This window comes from Myxocyprinus asiaticus, chromosome 41 (assembly GCF_019703515.2).
Source record: "Myxocyprinus asiaticus isolate MX2 ecotype Aquarium Trade chromosome 41, UBuf_Myxa_2, whole genome shotgun sequence".
Classification (NCBI taxonomy): Eukaryota; Metazoa; Chordata; class Actinopteri; order Cypriniformes; family Catostomidae; genus Myxocyprinus; species Myxocyprinus asiaticus.
In genome coordinates this window covers 16,408,113-16,427,860 of record NC_059384.1, presented here as the reverse complement: position 1 = coordinate 16,427,860, position 19,748 = coordinate 16,408,113, and the positions used below count along the sequence as shown (strand labels likewise).

General features: G+C 37.8%; 1 protein-coding gene across 1 annotated transcript; it reads right to left on the bottom strand.

The window, feature by feature from the left end:
• Nucleotides 1-1,065: 1,065 nt before the first annotated feature.
• Nucleotides 1,066-16,153, bottom strand: LOC127431896 (importin subunit alpha-5-like). Its single transcript, XM_051682529.1, has 14 exons — nt 16,039-16,153; nt 13,197-13,330; nt 12,868-12,981; nt 12,664-12,763; nt 12,475-12,569; nt 12,094-12,225; nt 10,062-10,150; nt 9,887-9,986; nt 9,409-9,572; nt 9,153-9,231; nt 8,924-9,049; nt 8,701-8,828; nt 4,266-4,441; nt 1,066-2,901 (listed from the first exon to the last, which is right to left on the bottom strand). The coding sequence occupies exons 1-14, from the start codon at nt 16,151-16,153 to the stop codon at nt 2,714-2,716; spliced, it is 1,740 nt and encodes a 579-aa protein (XP_051538489.1). The 3' UTR covers nt 1,066-2,713.
• Nucleotides 16,154-19,748: the final 3,595 nt, after the last annotated feature.

Genomic DNA, 19,748 nt, shown 5'->3' with positions numbered 1-19,748 from the left:
GTATTGTTCATTGTTAGTTCATGTTAACTTAATCTTAACAAATGGAAGTATTACCAGAAAGCTAAATAGGTTTTGAATGACATGAGGGTGAGTAAATGATGGCAGAATTTACATTTTGGGTTAATTATCCCTTAATTTTGGCACTTCACCCATTCTGCACATTTTGTGGACAATGATACTTCAAGTTGTGCAGTTTGTTGAGACAAAAAGCGATTGGATTTATTTTTACCTTGCAAACACTAAAACATGCAAAGAAAAAACAGATACACTGAAGGAGGGCCCAAAGATGTATCGAGGTACTTAAATATAATAGAGATTTACGTATGGGGTCTTTTGACATGGGTCAAAAAGCAACCACACAGAAGCCCCTTGCACACTCTTTCTTAATGGTGTTGTGTTTTGCATGGGCAACCACCACACATTTTCTTCATAAAATGTAAAAATCTAGTTAATATTTACTATTTAGTAATAATAATGCTAAAACTACTTGAATTACACAAAAAGGAACAAATAAAGCTGAGGTTTATTGTCTGTGCCTGCCTGGTTAAAATGACCAACCTAAAGGAAAACAGCAGCTCGGTAATCCATCTGTTAATGATATCCCTCAATTGTGTAAAAATGTGGGTAACACTTTACAAATAAGGTTGTATTCATTAACATTAGTTAAAGTGAACTATGAATGAACAACTTTTATAATACTTATTAATCTTGGTTTAATGTTATTTCGACATTCTAATATTTTTAAAACTAAATGTTTTATATTTTAACATTAGCTAATGCATCATGAGCTAACATGAATTTGTATTGTCATAAATTCACATGAACCATGATTAATAAATGTGGTTACTTTAAAACACCTAATGCATTTACTAATGTTAACAAATAAAACCTTATTGCAAAGTGTTGCCAACATTTTTATATTGAATGTATGCATGGTCAAAAAGTAGATTGAGTATATGTAAAAATAAAAGTGTAACAACTGGCCCTTTTGTTGAAGTGTCAATGATGAGTGAAAACCAACTGTAATGCCAACAGACACTAAATTAAATATCTCAACCACTGGAATTCATGAAACAGCTTTTATGCAAATGGCATAACAGAGAACAGTTACACAATCTCGATAGGACAGCAGTATCGAACACAAAGAGCTGGTCATCCCTTGGGAAGAATCTGACATTGCAGTAAGAATGTAGTAAACAATCATATCTTTTAAGCTAATACCCAGTCATTTTTAATTATTTTCAGTCATCTTTAAAAGTTGTCCATTTGTTTGTTTTGTTGTTTGTCATTTTCAACCTCAATTTTAAAATAAGAATTATGGCACCTTCGGTATTAAGAGATTCTAATCCCCAAAAAATGCAATAAAATGAAATGGAATTGTTTTCAACTGAACACAGATTTCTGCTCTGTATTTTACCTCTAATAGTTCTTCTAGTTGTTCAGAAAATGGTGTGTCTGAATGTGTTTGGGTGCATTCAGCATGATTAGATAATATTAAAGTTTGTCTCACACAAAAACATGTCAGAAAGCTAAGCCTTTTTTTTATCAGTTCTCAATTTTCATCAGCTTGTTAAAATGTCACTTATTGATGGTGGAAGCTTTGAAGGGGTTGATTTTTCTCAGCCAGGATGAGGCAGTGAGATCACACTCTTAAATACTTAGTGTAAATACATCCTGTAATTATTAAGGTATGCATCACACCTTTATATCTCAATATCCTGAGAAGCGATTTTGGGCCTAAAACTCACTACAGAAGTTTGAATTAAAACAAAGGGTGTTCTGAACATAAAGTGCCGATGAAGATGATCCTCATGTGAAATTGTCCTCTTGAAGTATCAAAAGGTCCAATGCACAGGACATAGGAACAGAAACTTTGTTTGTCTTTCCTGGCTTTTGTGTGTCTAGCAGTCTCAGTGAGTGGGAAGACTCCGACTCCCGGAATTCCAAAGGTGCAAATATGTAACCCCAAAAGGAGAGGCAGAGCCTGCACAGTTCAGTCATTGTTGGAATGCATGTTTAATGCATGTCAAAAGTAAAAGGCTGTCTGACTGGCACCGTCAGTCAGAAAGCCTGGACCCCTCAGTGCGTCTGGCTGTCTTTTAATTGTATGGGTCAAATGAGAAGGTAAAAGGGCCTCGCCTTCAGTAGACGTCTTTTCAGTTCTTCAGCGCAGATTGGCCATGCCATTTGGGGGGGGATATTTGGGGACATGCAAACACAGTCACACGGTCAGTCCAGTGTTTTACAACAGAAAAGAAGATCCCTTGTCAAAGTCAGTTTTGAAGTCATGTCACAAGCTCTGTACTTTCCCAGCTTCTGTCAACTCATCGCTGGATGCAGTTTTCCTGATTTCTTGGTACAGGGCTCCTGTTGCTTGTTTTTCTTAGAGTTGAATGAAAGTTTAATACAGGATATGAAGGAGTGAAGTATCTGTGTAAGATATTTAGGTCATATCTAGGGGTCTACTGGTCATGTTTTCATCAGGTTTTCTGCATCTGGTCATGATGTCGCCATTGTCCTGGAGCCATCCGTCGTGCCGATGAAACCAGGGAAGTAGGACAAGAGGGGGAAATGGGTTGACCGGCAACACAAGCTCTTGTATATCACACTCTAATTTAAAATGTTCATTTATTGAATCCTTCGCTCTGTTGGGTCAGAAGGGCATCTCTCACCCTCCAGGGTGGACTGCTTGGAGAAGAGGGGGTGGGAGATGTTAAAGTTGGAAACCCTCCATGGGAGCCTCACACTGCTGGAACAGGAATTGTTGCTGCTGGAGGTCAACAGCAGGCGCCAGAGATGGATCCTCATCATCTGTGCTGAAAAAGCGCTCGATCAGGTCAAAGGCCTTCTGATAGATCTCCTGGTTCTCATGACCCTGAAGAAACTCCAGCTTATCCAGTCCTATGAGAAGGCAGTAGATAAAAATAAGCTTCAGCACCTTACAAAGCATTTGTCATGAAAAGGCTGGAATATACGTTTGAGTGTACAGTAAGTGTATGTAGCAATATTTTCTGGAATTTGTTAGGAGTTGAAGTGGGCAATCAACCAAAGAATTAATTATCTTTAAGTCAATATGAAATCATAATTGAGCCCGTTTACTTCCTTAATACATTCCTGGTCTTATTGTGCACGATTCATCATTGCATGTTACGCCAAAGAAACAAAATGCTTTTTATAATCTTTTGTTAAAATGTAAAAACTTGCCCTGCCTCTGGGTTCTTTATAAATGAGGTCACAAAGCTCTCTTTATTTTTCAACCTCTGTCCTCCAATAACGCCATCTAGTTGCTGAAATGCCCACAACGCCCACCCTTTTTTTCCTCATTAAATAACCCATTTTGCTATAATAGGGCTAGGTATTGATACAGATTTCCCAATTAGATTCCGATTCACAAGCTCTCGATTCGATTCAATATCGATTCATATGGTATATTTCAGTTATAATGTCCATTTTGTTACAAATGATAGAAATTCTCTCCCAGCTAATGCTGTTTGGACCTTCTAACTAGATACATTACAAAAATATTAATTTGATAAATTTGACATGTTGGTCACATTTATTATATTGCATATATTATATTTTGTTACATGTTTATTGTTTAATGCATAATTTATACTATTTACATTGATTTGTAGAACATGTGCTAAAAATGGGTAATGTCTCTTTAAGAAAACCAGCAGTTCTCTAAAGAGTGTCTGTTATTAGCACATATAAAAGAGAGAGGACTCGAATGGCTGGAATAGATTATTTTTTCCTGTTTTTGATCAACAATTGACTAAGGAACAGAAAGGATATTAAGAGAGACATTATTCAATGACAAATGAATTGCATGGATCTCATCTTTGGACATGCATCACACGAATCGAGTCAAATCAAACTTTAAATCTCAACACGCAGTGAAACGATGCAGAACTTCTTTGCCAATACAGTACAATATAGTGGTGAGTTAAATCTGAACATTTACCAGCCAGTGGCTAATCACAGACATAGACAAGTCGCATAGCATGAAATATGGTCTCATAAGCGATTGATTTACTCGCATTGTAGAGAGTTGCGTATATAGTAAAAGATCGATTTGGGGATTTTAATATATCTATATCGTTCAAATGAAGATCGCGATACATCGAAAAATCTATATTTTTACCCAGTCCTACTGAGAAATATATCACATTATGGAAGTAAAATGGGTTGCAAATGCTGTTTCATGTTGATTTCCAAAAGTGAGGTTGAAGCCTCTTTATTGCTATGTGTGACTGCCAACATACCATATGCCTCCTCAATGAGGCCGCAGTAGGGGTTAATACCTCCTCCTCGTTTAGCTTCCAGCTCACCCAGTCGAAGGATGTTCTCCAGGCCATTCAGGGCCACCTGTACGATCTTTGAATCCATCAGTGTCAGGAGGTCACATAGGGGTTTGATGCAACCAAGATCAACAAGGTGCCTGAGGAAAGAATCAAAGCATTGAAATTTACAGCTTCCTTGGTTGTCCCCCTTAGAAGTATCCGAGAAGTAACAGAATATTAATAAGGTCTGCGAAAACATCTAGCTAACAATTACAACACTTCTAATCCACTCTAAGATGCTGTCAAAAAAACTGAAAATGTTCCATAAAAGTAAAAGTTGCAAAACCTCTCGGCTAAATTTGATTTAACCAGGTTCTCGTAACTTTGACAAATGATATTCATGACTTTACTGGATAATCGTGATTAGATCTTTAAAATTCATTGTACAGAAACTGCACACACAAAGAGCAATTTCTAGCCAATTAAATCTATTAGAGCCATGCATAACTCATGTCCAGGCCTAAAAAAATCACGATTTTAAAATTCCCTGATATTTACAGGTTATCCATGACCAACCCTTGGCACTTGCATATCACTGTACTAGGGATGCACCAAAATTCTGTCCGAAAATGGCATAAACAGCTATTTTTGGTTTTCAGCTGAAAGACAAAAAAGGCAGAAAATCTTGGCCGAAAATTTGAACAGAAACTAACACACACATTATGTTGCACATTAAAGTCACATATCCCCAGAAGTGAAGCGATCGCACTCTTGGTTATTAGTGCTTTAATTAATAGCGCTTTCCAGTGCTCCGATGTGTCATTCTGTGTCATAGTTGTTACTATCAAGCTCCATTATGATAATAAAGTATAATAAAGGCACCGTTAAAGTAGTCCATATGACTCGTACTTTATATTCAAAGTCTCTTATAGCCATAGAATAGATTTGTGAATTGCAAAGGATGCGTTTAATAAATAAGGAATAATTGACGCGGTGCGTCGTGATCGCATTACCACCTCGGGTATGCATTATTTTTCAATAATTCAATGGGCCAGAGTCAATTATTCCACTTATATCACAGTTACCACAGCTTAAGACATCGTTCAGGGTTTTATCTCAAGAAATTTTCTGGTTTTTGTCCCTAAAACACTCGTGAATGGAACTACTTTCTTCCGCCACAGATTCAGCATCTTGCTTTAATACAGCTGAAGCTTTCGTTGCTAGTTTGAAAACGTCACTTTAGAACTAGCAACGGAGGATAGTGGGGCTCGCGCTGCTTTATTGGAGTAATAAGGTAGTGTGTTTGTGTGTGCGAGTTTGTTTTTGAGTGATCGAAAGAAAAAAACTCAAACTGAGAGAGATCGCTTCTGGGATTACCTTTTTTGTTGCAGCTCTCGTCAGAAGTAACATCGCTTGAAAATCGCCAAGATGTAAGTTTATGCACTTCTCAGCAGCAGCGAGTGTCGCCATTTTGGTATACAGCTTCTCCGATGTAAACCTTAACAACTTTTTTCAACCCTACTGAGATGCAGGTGTGCGCTGACACGACGGCTCTGTTTTTCGCTCAAGAGTAAGTGTGTGCATAACGCGTATAATGTATGTGCCAATAGAACTGGCTTGATGTTCACTGAAGATTCTCACTGGAATTACTGATAATTTTGCTGCTGCTTTATCCAGTAGAGTAAAATAAAAGGTTTTCTTAATAGGCTACACATTTTATGTAATTCTTCTTTGTCTACTCTATTTTATAATGAAATGTATATAGTTACAGAAAAAGTGGTTTTAGTGTACCCCTAATAATAACATTTAGAATTTGTTCATTTATTCTAAACAAAGTCTAAATTGAAATAATCATTTTCGGTTTTCAGCCCAATATCCAGAATTTTCATTTCGGTGCATCACTAGTAGCTGTTCTTTTGTTAAAGGTGCATTCAGTAATTTGGGGCTAATTTAAAAAGTTTTACACATTAACAAATGAATTGTGTTTTTGTGAAGAGTGATCTGAATGGTGTACACTCACATGAAATGAAGACTGTACTCATAATAGTTTTCTATAAAAAGTGTTTTTATTATACATGGTGCGGTCACCCCTCCAATGTGTTTCGCCATGTTGAAATGACATGGTCCGCTGTGTTTCACTAAACGTCGAAGAAGAATATCCTCACACTCATTGGTTGCCGCCTATGTAGATACACTTGGCTACGCTTAGCGCATTGTTTGGCAATGCGAAGAGCAAAAAGAATACAATGGAACATGCTTATTATCGTGCTTTAGAAGCAGAGGCAGCAGGAGATTCAGCAGCTGTACTGCCGAAGGTCTGAAGCAAGAACACAGAAAGACCAGCATACGCAAAAAACTAGAGTAAACATCGGTACGGCATACTCAAGGTGGAAAGATTTGATGATGGAGAAAACCATGACAGTGTTTCACACAGGATTTTGTGAGACTGTGGTGGGTGTATTTTGTACATTTTTAAGTTAAATGCAGCCATCTGGTGCACTCTGAGAGCAAAATTAAGAGGCTAGATATATGAAGAACTTTGTGCTCTAGTAGTAATTTAATAATAAAAACATTGGTTGTATGATATGAATGGTGATGACACAGCAAAAAAGTCACACCCAGAAAGTATAAACGAGACGGAGTTTAATGCAGTCACAAATGGTCAAAACACAAAATCGACTAGAGCATACATTTGAGCCAGGTCTCGACATTAAGCATTGTCATATGCTTGTCCACTGGACAAGTAAAATGGTTATTCACTCATCCGAGTAAAAAAGTTATTTGTCCGGAGAGAAAAAGGACATTTAAGTTACATGCTCAAGTAGCATGTTGTATATTTTTCTAAAATTATGAACGATGCCCAGCCTAATAGTGTACCTATGGAATCAACTCAATTCTCTGTGACAGAAATGTAAACTGCACTGGGTAATGGAGGAGGCTATTGTCATATGATAATTATTTTGTGTTACGTATGGTAGTCAAATAAAGAAACGCCTCCATCGCCACCATTATCAGCATGGATGCACATAGTTCTATGAAATGAGATCTACTTTTTCATCATGCTATTGCAGCAAGATCTACCATATACAATAAAGGCTATTCAATATCACAATACCAAAATTTCAGTGTCGGTAGTGAAATTTGACGATTCTCAATACCAGCTTCAAAAACACAACAAATAATAACACCAACTAATATGTTAATTATGGAAGAACGGTTTCAAGTAATTTTTCATGACTAGTAAACAGTTAGTAATAAAATAACAATAAAAAACATCAATGAATAGAAATAGATTAAAAATAATAGAATAAAAAACACAAATTAAGAAATTTGGTGGTGTTCTGACTAACTGAGAGTGAGAGATGCTTTGTCGAAGCAACGGCACAAAACACAACATTAGAGATCTTTTATGTTATTATGAGAAGTGTAAAAATATTTTCAGTTCATTATGAAACTGGCAGGACAAATTAGTTAGGTAATTAATGGGAAACACTGCATGAGTAGTGATGCCGATGTTGCTTCTTTTTTGTTGGACAGGTAAGGAATTATGAATTGTTTAGACCACTCTCTAAAACTGGCAGTGGAATTTACAGAAAACTCATACAAGTTTCTTTTTAAAATTACGTGTGTAGTCAACGTATGTTAGTAATGGACAGTTTTCAGCAGTGTTTACGAATGCAACCGGAAAGCAATGTGTAATTGTATTTTCTTTGTTATCACAGCTATAGTAAGGGGGGCTCATCTACCTCCACCTCTATGAAATGGCATATGTCTTTATTCGTTTAGTAGCTTAGCACAGCGATTGTTGTGTATTTTGTGTAAACCATGACTTTGGTTGCTTGGACACAAAACGAGTCCTTCAAATACAGTATTCATGGACATGCTAAATTTGATCATCAAAAACAATTCTAATCTTTCCTTTACCGTGACATTCTGTATCACTAGATAATTGAGGTTTATTTCACACCAAGCAGTCTTTGGAAATAACGTGAAACACAGACAGTTTCCAAAGATTATTGATATGAGGGACAATAATAATCTGTCCTTAACTGTAAAGTCTGTTTGCTTGAATTCTGAAGTTTGTTTTTAGGCAATTATATTACACTCTATTATATTAAGTATAATAAATAACTTTAGAAATGATCTCAAATGAAATTTTCCAGATGCAAATGATATTCCAAAGCTAGTGGGAGACGATCATGCTTATCCACATCGATTGATGGCAGTCCAGCGTCTAACACCACTGTCTTATCAGTACTTAAAGTACACGAAGAAGAGCAATGCTAACGCTAGTGAGAGAACTACTTAATGCCCCTTTAAGAGATTCTTTTCATTTGACCACAGTATTAACCTAAACATGAGCACTATCAAATGGAAGGGGATCTTATGCGAGACATGACTCCTGCTCCCCTCTCACCTGATTTGCTCAGCAGAGCCACCAGATGTAGCATTTGTAATTGCCCAGGCTGCCTCCTTCCTTGTACGGAACTCGGCTACTTGTAGGATATGGATCAATGGGGGAAGCAAGTCCGCATCGATCACCATCTACAGGTTTCACAGATAGATAGAATACAGTCATCCAGATACAAAGACGAACAATCAGTTAATCAAAACATTCACCTGTTTAAATATGGACATACCTGTATTTGCGCACGGTTCCCAGCTGTGATATTGGAAATAGTCCAACATGCCTCCTTCTTAATGGACTCTTTCGGGCTACTCAGCAGGTGAAGGAGACTTTGCAGGGCAGAGCAGTTAAGAATCACCTGTTTATGAGATGTCATATGGTATTAACCTTTAGATGTGTTAAGCACAAAGTGAATTGAAGTAATAGCAATACCATTACAGTACAGAGAATACAAGTTTCACCTGAGTCTGCAGATCATCTCCAGTGACAATGTTCCCCACAGCTCTTAGAGCAGGGGACACCACTTTATATTCTGCATGTCTGCAGCAAATATAAAAACAACACCTCAAAAAGCTGTTCGTACTCAATTCAATTTTAAATAGCAGCCACAAAAATGCGTTTTCAAGAGAGGTTTCATTAAAATGGATCAAAACCTAAAGCTATTCATTACTGTCTCTATTATCCCAGCACTTAATTGTTCTATCCATCTTTTCTTACAGCAGTAGCTCCACTAGTCTGCGACAGACTCCTGAGTCAATGACAGCCTGGATCTTCTCATTGGGTCCATCGGAGAGATAAGAAAGAGCCCAGCATGCATCGGCCAGAATGTCAGTATCGTTCACAAACAGCAGCCAGGAGAGAACACTTAGACATGGTGATACCTGTAAAAGACAAATACAATGTACACACACATCATTAAGCATAAATTTAGATCAGAATCAACTTTTTTATATGCTTGCTTGAAATACAGCAGGCCCTTTTCATCTTTCAAGCTCTCCTCGTTTACATTTATTCATTCGGCAGGGGCTTTCATCCAAAGGGACTTAAAAGTGCAACAAAAACAATTAGTCATAAGGAGCCAACAGTGTTAACTGTAAAGATAGACCTTTGGCAACAACTTACTGATATGTGTTTTACTTAAAGAGCAAAAACCACAGTAACTGCCTTGTTTCATACAAAAAGAGGTTACTGCTACCTTGGCGAAATCTGGGGGTGGGTTTTTCCCTCTGCACAGGTTAGACAGAGCCCAAACTGCATTCCTCATCATAGTCAGACGATTTTGTTTGGCCAGTAACCTGCAAGGGGAATCTGCATTATTAAGACAACCATTTCACAGTACATTTTCAAAAGCAATTGGTTGCAGGACTTACTGTACTAGAGAGGGTAGAATGTTGCAGTCCAGAACATAGTCTCTGCACTCTGTGCTGTCTCCTGCAATGTTGCCTAAAGCCCACACCGCCTACAGCAAACATAAAGGCTCAGTTTCTATCCCTTATCAAGATAACATCAAACATCGATTCACCCCATTACCATGTTACAGCTTTCTATATTTCAAACGAGCATGTACAACCAACAGAGATAAATCAAAAAATTGCTCAACAGTTGCTGTGGTATAAGTGGGCAATTTGGCTTCCTTTTACTATCATACTATAAACCCGTCTGGAATGAGGCCAATTGGAAAACATAATTTAGTGATTAAATTAACCTGCTATCAAACACAAGAAATTTAACTATCCTTAATTAGGTCTATTTGTGCCCCTTCAAATAGACAAAATGTAATTCCATTGCAAACCCTAAATATAAATTAGGGCTGGGAATTATTAGTGATAAAATATCATTCTTCTTTGTGATCATGCAGTGAAAAACTGTGTGGAAAAAATGTCTTTATTATTTTAAAAGGCATTTTTAGTGTAATGTACTTCTCGTATTAAGCATTTTGAAACCAGTTGGCGACAATTTTCAAAATGATGGTTCCACAGCTGATGTAATTACTTTGATGTTCTAAAACTTTTTCCTACCCCAGCTTAATATGCAGAAATAATTTAAGTAATTAGTTGGTTGATTTCCCTAAAAAGTGTCAGCCCAACTATGGAAAAAATGTGATATGTGATAAGATAATCCTATGATGACGTCATTAGAGCGAATGGAAACCCCACTGCCCAAATAAACTGGTTTATTGGAATAAAAAATAACCATCTATCCTAGAGATCACAAACATAGTTGTCTTTTGTTCCAAATTGCATATAGACTGTGTATAATATGTACAGTTTTACCATTAGCTGTGTAGCAGATATTAAAATTCATCTTTATTATTTGTATTCTTTTTTGTGTAAAAAGCATATGAATATGAAATCAATTTCACCATATTGTGGGATATCCTAAAAAAATCTGTGTTGTAAAATATTTTATTTAATCTTTACACCATAATTCATGTTCATATTAATTTCAAAATTAGTTCATTCAATGTGGGACTTTTGTTTTGAAAAATGATGTCCATAAGCGCTTGCCGTAGAAATTCGCTTTCTGGTTTAACGTGCTTGTTGTCAATACGTGCTGAACTTGACTGAGAGGAATGATTTCATGTGACAGTCAATTAAATTAAACCCATCCTTTGATATATCCACACAGACCACAGCGGCCAATAAACAAGCTAATTTTGAGTTTTTATACTGGTGTCTGGTCTCATTATTATCTGCACACACACAGTGAAAGCACAGGACAGCAACGGTTACAGCTAACGGCCAACCTATTCTCTGCTATCTGAATCACCTTGAACATTACTGTATTAAAATATCTGAGTGAACTGTATTAAATATCATTCCGTTATGCATATCTTGATTTGTACATTTGCAATATTTCGATAAATTCGATATATCGTGCAGCCCTAAGCCCGACACAACAACACTGGCTTAACCAATGTTGTTAATTTAGGCGGGACTGTCTGTTAGTTCAGCCAATGAGAGATAAAGTGTGTGTTTAGAAAGCTGTTTAAAAACTATGTTTATTTTTGCAATTCTGCACCACTAGTGCCACCGAAAGGAACTGCAAAAATAAACAATGTTTTCAATACCGCTTTCTGAATTCACCCCTCGCCTGCAGTTGGTCAAACAGTCAGTTAGTCCCGCCCCCATCTCAAACCACTGGTTGAGTAACGCTGTTGAGGCGGGTCTAAGCGAGACTCTCAAAACAAACACAATCATTTTTATATTGCCACAGAGACCAACCAAAATTAACCTACGAACGGCTTACTTATAATTATGTCTGCATATAGAAGACAGAAGGGATAGAAGAAAGTATTTTAACACTGAAAAAGTAACACACTTCAGCTTTAAGCTATATTGCCCTGTCCTTATATACATATAAGAATGTCTGCATTTTTATTGAGTATATTGGGAATCATACCTGCTCTTGTACATCTTCGAAATCAGAGGCGAGCATCTCAATGAAAATGGGCACTGCCCCAGCCTGGATGACCACGCGTGTCTGGAGGGATGTGCCTGAAGCGATGTTAGTCAGAACCCACGCTGCTTCAAACTGCACAGAGACAGATGCCTGTCACCATACTGCAGAGAGCCATCCACTAATGCACCATTCAAGAGCCAAGGGGATTAAATAAAGACACCAAAGAGACTTGCAAAATATACACATTCCAACAGTGTGAGCCTGTGTTGGGAACGCTCCATGCTTGATGACTCACTGTCTCACTGCTGTAACTTGGGGGCTTAGTCTGGCAGGCTGTATGATTAGTTTTACTATCACCCAGATCCAGCCTATTAAGCTTACCTGTAGCGTGCAGTTCTCCCTCCTCTTCAGGAACTCAACGAAACAGTCCACGATGCCAGGGGTGGCAATGACCTCATCAATGGGTGGATTAGGTTCTAATGGAGGGTTATAAAAAATGAGTCAGCAAGTCCTTTTCATAATAAATATGATTATGTCAGTGCTTAAATTTAATTCTTATGAGTCTTTCACCTTTAGATAAGAGTTTTCTGAAGCGCTGTGTTCCTATAAGCTGCTGTTCAGGAGAGCTAGAGAAGATCATCTGTATCATGTCCTCAGATATAACGCTTCCCTATGATAGGGATGGAGTGAAAAACAAAAGATGAAGTCAATGGATTCTTTTCATCAATAAGAAACAATGTACAAGTCAGTTTAACTACTGTTTAACATTCGCACCGTGATTTGGTCCATGTTGTTGGCCTGTGATTCCAGGTATCCACTGTCTGACATTCCATCCTCTTCCAGTGTTCCATCCTCCTCCACTGTGGCCACATTTCTGCGCTTGAACAGCTGTAAGAACACAAAGATTCTCAGCCCACTGTGGTAAAAAAAATACCAAGCTGTGCTGCACATCATATTCCTGACATGTTGTACTTTATTCCTTAACACATTTAACCCTATCACAAGCCAAAAGCAAAAAGGTTTGCAAAATTAACCAACACAGATTTCACTTTTATTACTAAAACCTGCACTTAAAGCCATGGTCATATCTTCAATTCTCGTACTTGTTCATCTTTCTTTTGTTTGCGAAGTTGCAGGCCTTCCTCTTCCCTCCTCCTCCTCATCTCGTCTGTGTTGAGCGATTTGTTTTTATAGCTTTTGAGACGTGCATTGTCCTTTCCCTGACTCATGGTGCTGTCTGTTGGAAAGACATGATCAAAGGAAAATAAACAAGAGAAATCAACAAGCCTCAATAAAAGAGTTGCATGGGGATTTAAGCTTGATCTCAGTTAGATGACAGGCTTTAACAGATCGTTTCAAAAGATCATTGAATGTTACTTATTTCCATCAGCAGTGGACACATACACCAATGACAAGATATACACCGGTCAGCCACATTAAATGGTTTTAACATTAAAACCACCTGTCTAATATTGTGTAGGTCCCCCTCGTGCCACCAAAACAGCACCAACCCGCATCTCAGAATAGCATTCTGAGATGATATTCTTCTCACCAAAATTGAACAGAGTGGTTATCTGAGTTACCGTAGACTTTGTCAGTTCAAACCAGTCTGGCCATTTTCTGAGGAGATCAGCAGTTTCAGAAATAATCAAACCAGCTCATCTGGCACCAACAATTATGCCATGGTCCAAAATCACTGAGATCACATTTTTTCCCCCATTCTGATGGTTGATGTGAACATTAACTGAAGCTCCTGACCCGTATCTGCATGATTTTATGCACTGCACCGCTGCCACATGATTGGCTGATTAGATAATCACATGTATGATTGTTGGTGCCAGATGTGCTGGTTTGAGTATTTCTGACACTGCCGATCTCCTGGGATTTTCACACACAACAGTCTCTAGAAATTACTCCGAATGGTGCCAAAAACAAAAAACATCCAGTGAGCGGCAGTTCTGTGGACGGAAATGCCTTGTTGATGAGAAAGGTCAACAGAGAATGGCCAGACTGGTTCGAACTGACAAAGTCTACGGTAACTCAGATAACTGCTCTGTACAACTGTGGATGCGGGTTGGTGCTGTTTTGGCGGCACGAGGGGGACCTACACAATATTAGACAGGTGGTTTTAATGTTGTGGCTGATCGGTGTACATTATACATCCATCACTGTTTGAAATATGACCAGGGTCAGAAATGAAGGGGGGGCTCGGGGCAAAAATGCCACCAAAAACGCCCCTGAAATTCAAAATGTGCAGGCAAAGAATGCCCTGAATGGCGTAATTTTATATCACCAGGACTTGAATTTGAAAAAGCCTCCGAATTCATGATGACTACTGATGATTTGTCAGTGTCTTATTATGTTTATTTTCAGGCAGACCACGTTACCTTCATGATAGTTTTTACCATAGACAGAATGCACCGAATGACCTCTTCCTACTGTTTGAATTGTGCATCGAAATAACCAATGAAAAGATGTTTAATCAGGCTGTCTGTTTAACAAGTATGTTGTAAGATTGTTTATGAGAAAAATTGTTTTTCCATGCTCTTGAAAAATTAGCTTTTTGGTGATGTTTTTTTTTATCAGACAGCGACAATATACACATTTAAAATGACTTAGTTTCCATCGCTTTGCATTTATCCGAGAGAGAGATGGATTACATCGACACTCGTTTGCTCTTCCCTGCATTCCCGGATGTCATCCTCGAATTTTGCCTCCTGAATTTCTCAAAAAATTATTTAATCTCATCCCTCCTCCTCTTTAAAAAAAATAAAAATAAAAGCAAAAATGTAAGTTACAGTGAGGCACTTACAATGGAAGTGAATGGTGCCAATTTTTAGAGGGTTTAACGGCAGAAATGTGAAACTTATACATTTATAAAAGCACTTAAATGAATTCTTCTGTTAAAACTGATGTATTATTTGAGCTGTAAAGTTGTTTAAATCATAATTTTTAGGGTTTGTTGACATTACATCATCATGGCAACAAAGTTGTCAAATTGGCTATAACTTTACACAATAAAAGGTTACTAAGTGATTTTTATAATAATAATAGAACCTTATTGTAAAATGTTACTAGAATTTGTATCAATGAATTGATTAAATGGACATAAACAAATGAGACAGTTTGTTTTGAATGGTTAGAACAAAATTGCCCTCATAAAGGTAAAAAAAAAAAAAAAAAAGCCTCTAAAAAACTAATCCAGAGTAAATATTGCCCCTTAATGTACAAGTTCATTTCTGACATTGCACCTAACCAATCTGACAGCAACAAAGAGACGCTGAATGTTGATGCTGTCAGAGCTTGTCAGTCACTTCAATGCGGTTTTAAACCATCAAACAGAAACATCTGTCGAATAGTTTGTTTAACCAGTCTGAATATTCTCATTTTATGTCAAGAAACTGTTTGCCGCATGGAAACGCAGATCCCTAATACATAATCAACACATGTCATGGGTTTAACTGTCCAACCACCATCACTTATTAACCGATTACGATGAATATTGTGATATTAGTAAGAAACAAAGGATAAATAATCTACCAGTGTGTCTTCTCACGGGCGCTTATACCCGCAGTGAAGGAGAGCGACACATCCAACCATTTCGACCTCAAAAACACCCCGCCAATCACACCAATTAAGCCGCACAAACCGTCTATGAAGTGGCGATCAATGATACAAGTCAATGAAATGTCATTTTAGGTTTTTACCGAAGAGTGATCATCGATTAAAGGGCAGATTCTTTGGTAATATCGTTTAAACGTCAGACTCGCCTCCCCCTCCCAGATCTGCGCAGCAGCGTCTGTTAGCTCCCCTGCTAACCCGGCCAACAAGGTTGACTGACTGATTGTTCTTATTTATGTTTAAACATTTGTATCTTTCAAATGTTACATACTTTACGTTGAATAAAACCGTCTAACCACAAATAATCAATTTAGACGCACTCACCTGTGAAAACGGTCTGGTTTATCCCTGCGTCGTTTAAGCTGCTACAGTTCAGCCTCCGCCGGTATGGTGATACTGCGCATGCGCATTGTGAGAGAACATAGTGTGCGAAGCGCATGTGTGCATTCCGTACGCTTGTCGAGTTTAGTGTGAGCGCACAGTGAGCAAAGTTGCACATTTGCTGAAAGATTACACCTATATAAACCTGTTAATTAAATATGAACATGCTATAGCCTAATGCTAACAGAACTACATACGCTTAAAACAGAATTCACCACCCTGCTAAACACCTGTTATCCCTCATCTTCATCATCTGACGTAGGCTATACAGGTAGCCAGTTTTCTCTTCTTTGTCACTTATTCAAATTTAATAATATAAGTAGGCCATATGTACCGGTAATAGTATACATAATAATAATATAAATACTAGTAATATACATGCATATTATTCAAAATATAATTTTATTATCTATTTTTAATATACATTTTATTACCGGAGTTGTGCCGAAATTTGCGCCCTGCCAGATTCTGACTGCCCCACGCGTGCACGCGCATGACGTTATTTGATCACACTGGTGCGGCGAGTTTTCCACTCTTATGTCTACAAATCCGATTATAATTAATATTTTCCACACAACTAACACCAAGACAACATAAACAAAGTGTTGCGGAAGTATATTTAAAAGCATTCATTGAATTAATTCGTTCGATTAAACTTTTTGGTTGAAGGTTCAGAGTTTTATGTGTGACTTATTGGGCACACGGATTTCATTTTGTCCCAGACTCTGTGTTTTGGGCGATGGGGCGGTCATCGATGTGGGGAATAAACACATAAAAAATTGGGTTCTGACCAGTGTAATGATTGCCAGGCAAATTATTTGAAGGGGATGGAGGTCGGTTGGAGCACCCCCATTTCAGGAGTGGTGCATGGAGATGGGGAGGGTGACAGCTTTTGAGGAAGTGTCATTTAGAAGACTGGGTAAATTAGATTTGTTTGTTGGGAAATGGGGCAACTATTTGGAGTATTTGGAGGGCTCTCCGGGAGGGGCTGTGGAGAGAGAGGTATAAATGTGGGTGATATATATATATATATATGCAGGTTTGGGAGGGTTGCTTTTGAAATGTATTCTACTACAGATTACAGAATACATGCTGTAAAATTTGTAACATATTCCGTTAGATTACTCAAGGTCAGTAATGTCTTTTAAATACTTTGGATTATTTCTTCAGCTCTGGTAGATTTTTTCACTTGTTTTGACTATAAAAACTCTGCCAGTACAGTAAGACAAAATACACATGTTAAAAATACATTCTCTGAAAAACCTAAATATCTTATGCAGTGTTGTTTCTAAAACAAGATCAATCAAATTGATCTTGTTTTAATGATTTTTAGATATTTTTACAGGAAAACAATATAAAAATTATTATCAAGAATAAGATTTTTGTCCTAATATCAAAGATCTTACTAGAAAAAAAGAAATTATGATCCCACGTGAATTTTCTTGACAAAAAAATATGATCGTGCCTGGTAACGTCCATGTAAAATGGCTAGAAACAGCATTTTAGCTTAGCGTAAAGCTGACAATTTACACAAGGTTTATTTCTGTTTCTTCTGCTCCAAACTTACTTCAAACTTACTTCTCTGTCTGCTTGTATGAATGTAACACATCATAAGAAAGTGTTTCACCGCTGTTCAAATGCACTTTGGATCGCATCATTTATATGTATACATTTTTCCATCTGAAAGGACTAAATATTAAATGAAACAAATGACAATAAAATGCAAAGTAATCTCTTCAGTAATCAAAATACTTTTTGAATGTAACTGTATTCTAAATACCAATTATTTAAATTGTAACTGTAGTGGAATATTTTATATTAAATACATATTCCCATTACATGTATTCCATTACTCCCCAACATTGATAATATATATATATATATATATATATATATATATATATATATATATATATATATATATATATATTTGTTTTTTTGTTTGTTTGCTTTTTTGCTACATTTTAGTCATTAAATGATTTTTTGTACAAAATGCTATAAATGTTTGTCAAACAATTTGTAAAAACAATATGACCTCAAAGATTACTTGTATTAAAAAAAAAACAGATTTTTAAAATATTTATAATTTTTATCACCTCGGACAACCTTATTTGTCTATGACAAATATATATATATATTTGTCACAAAAGTATCAGTGATGAAGGACCCAAATTCAGAGATGAAAAAAAAAAAACCTATGTTTAATAAAGGCAAAAATACAAACAAAAACTCTCTCGATGGAGAAAAGGGAAACCAAAAACAGAACTAGTAATAATACTAAAACCGAACGAACTATCTTGTAGCAGGCCACTTAGAAAGAGGGAACAGACCGGCGACACATGCAGACAAACAAAATAATTCAGCAAAGACAAGAAACATGAGTGGGGTTAAAATAAGGAGGTAAATAACGAGGGACAGGTGCCGTCAGTCCGCTGATGAGCTATACAATCAGCATTCCCTTGGAATCTGTCACGGTCCTGTCACTCCGTCATTCTGGGTTTTTGTGTGACAGGACCATGGCATCATCGTCCCAGGTCTATCTTTGTGTCGGTCTCGTGTCTCATGTCTGGAGCATGGTGTCTGGATCCTGACTTCCCTGTCTGTTCCGGTTTCGGTGTCGGGATCCGGACACTCATGTTCCATGTCTTGTCTTGTATTGCCGTGAGTGCATTGCGCTTGTCACCTTGGCGGGATGCACTCGCGTCAATAATCTGTTCTGTCTCTCGCGACCACGGATGCGCGTTACGCTCACTTTGCGCTGCACACCCGGGTCGCGAGTTGTTTTCACGTTGTGCTGAAGTTCGGTCACTTCAGTCAGGAGGTGTCGGGTGTGTGTGTGGCCGAACTCTTGCATAGGTGTCCTGTCTCGTTTTGTCGCCTGTTGCGTGCATCGTGTGGCGTTCGCCTCACGATGTACGCTCAGGCTTTGTTTAGTGTGGGAATGCGTGGCATCGCTTTGTTTGGCATTGCTATGCATTTTCTCGTCTGTTCTGTCAGTTGGTTTGAGCGTATATTGCCTTATTGTCTTGGAGATGTGTGCTCATGCCATTCGAGTGTTTTGTTGTCAGGTGAGAGCATGTGGCTTTGTTTTGTTTCTGTATCGCTGCGTGTCTCTCTGTCTAGTGTCATACCCCACCTCCTTGTGTGCCCATTATTAGTTTATCTGTTTCACCTGCCCTGTTTGTTAACCTGTTGATTTGTCTCCCTATTTTAGTCTCCTTGTGTGTGCTGTCCAGTGCCAGTTCATCTTGTATGTTCCAGTCGGTCTTGTCTGTTGGTCGGTTCCAGTTTGTTCGTATTTATGTACATTCCCTGGTTCCTGTTTCGGTCCGGTCGGTCCTATTCCCCGTTTCCTCTGCCCTAGCCTGGATTACCCTTTTCCCCCTTGTGGGAGTTTATGTTGGATTTTGCCTTTATTTTTGTGTATAAATAAATTTCCTGTTTTCAACTCTGCGCTTGGGTTCTGAGCCTCTGCCAATCTCTGCATCCCGTGACAGAAACGCAGATCATCGATGAGCTGAGCACTCAGCGTTCCCATGGATATGCAAATCACCCACCGGCAACACCTGAAACACATGAGGGAAAACACCAACACACAGACATAGCACACACAGACATGACACTCAGATGAGACAGACAGTCAGGGGAGGCAC

Bases quoted from the DNA above. Each gene is read 5' to 3' on its own strand.
- LOC127431896 (XM_051682529.1), bottom strand. From the start codon at position 16,153: ATGCGCTTCGCACACTATGTTCTCTCACAATGCGCATGCGCAGTATCA. The intron at 10,151-12,093 runs GTATGATTCCCA...TGTTTGCTGTAG, and splicing joins TCGAAGATGTACAAGAGCAG to GCGGTGTGGGCTTTAGGCAA. The intron at 9,987-10,061 runs GTAAGTCCTGCA...TTCCCCTTGCAG, and splicing joins ATTCTACCCTCTCTAGTACA to GTTACTGGCCAAACAAAATC.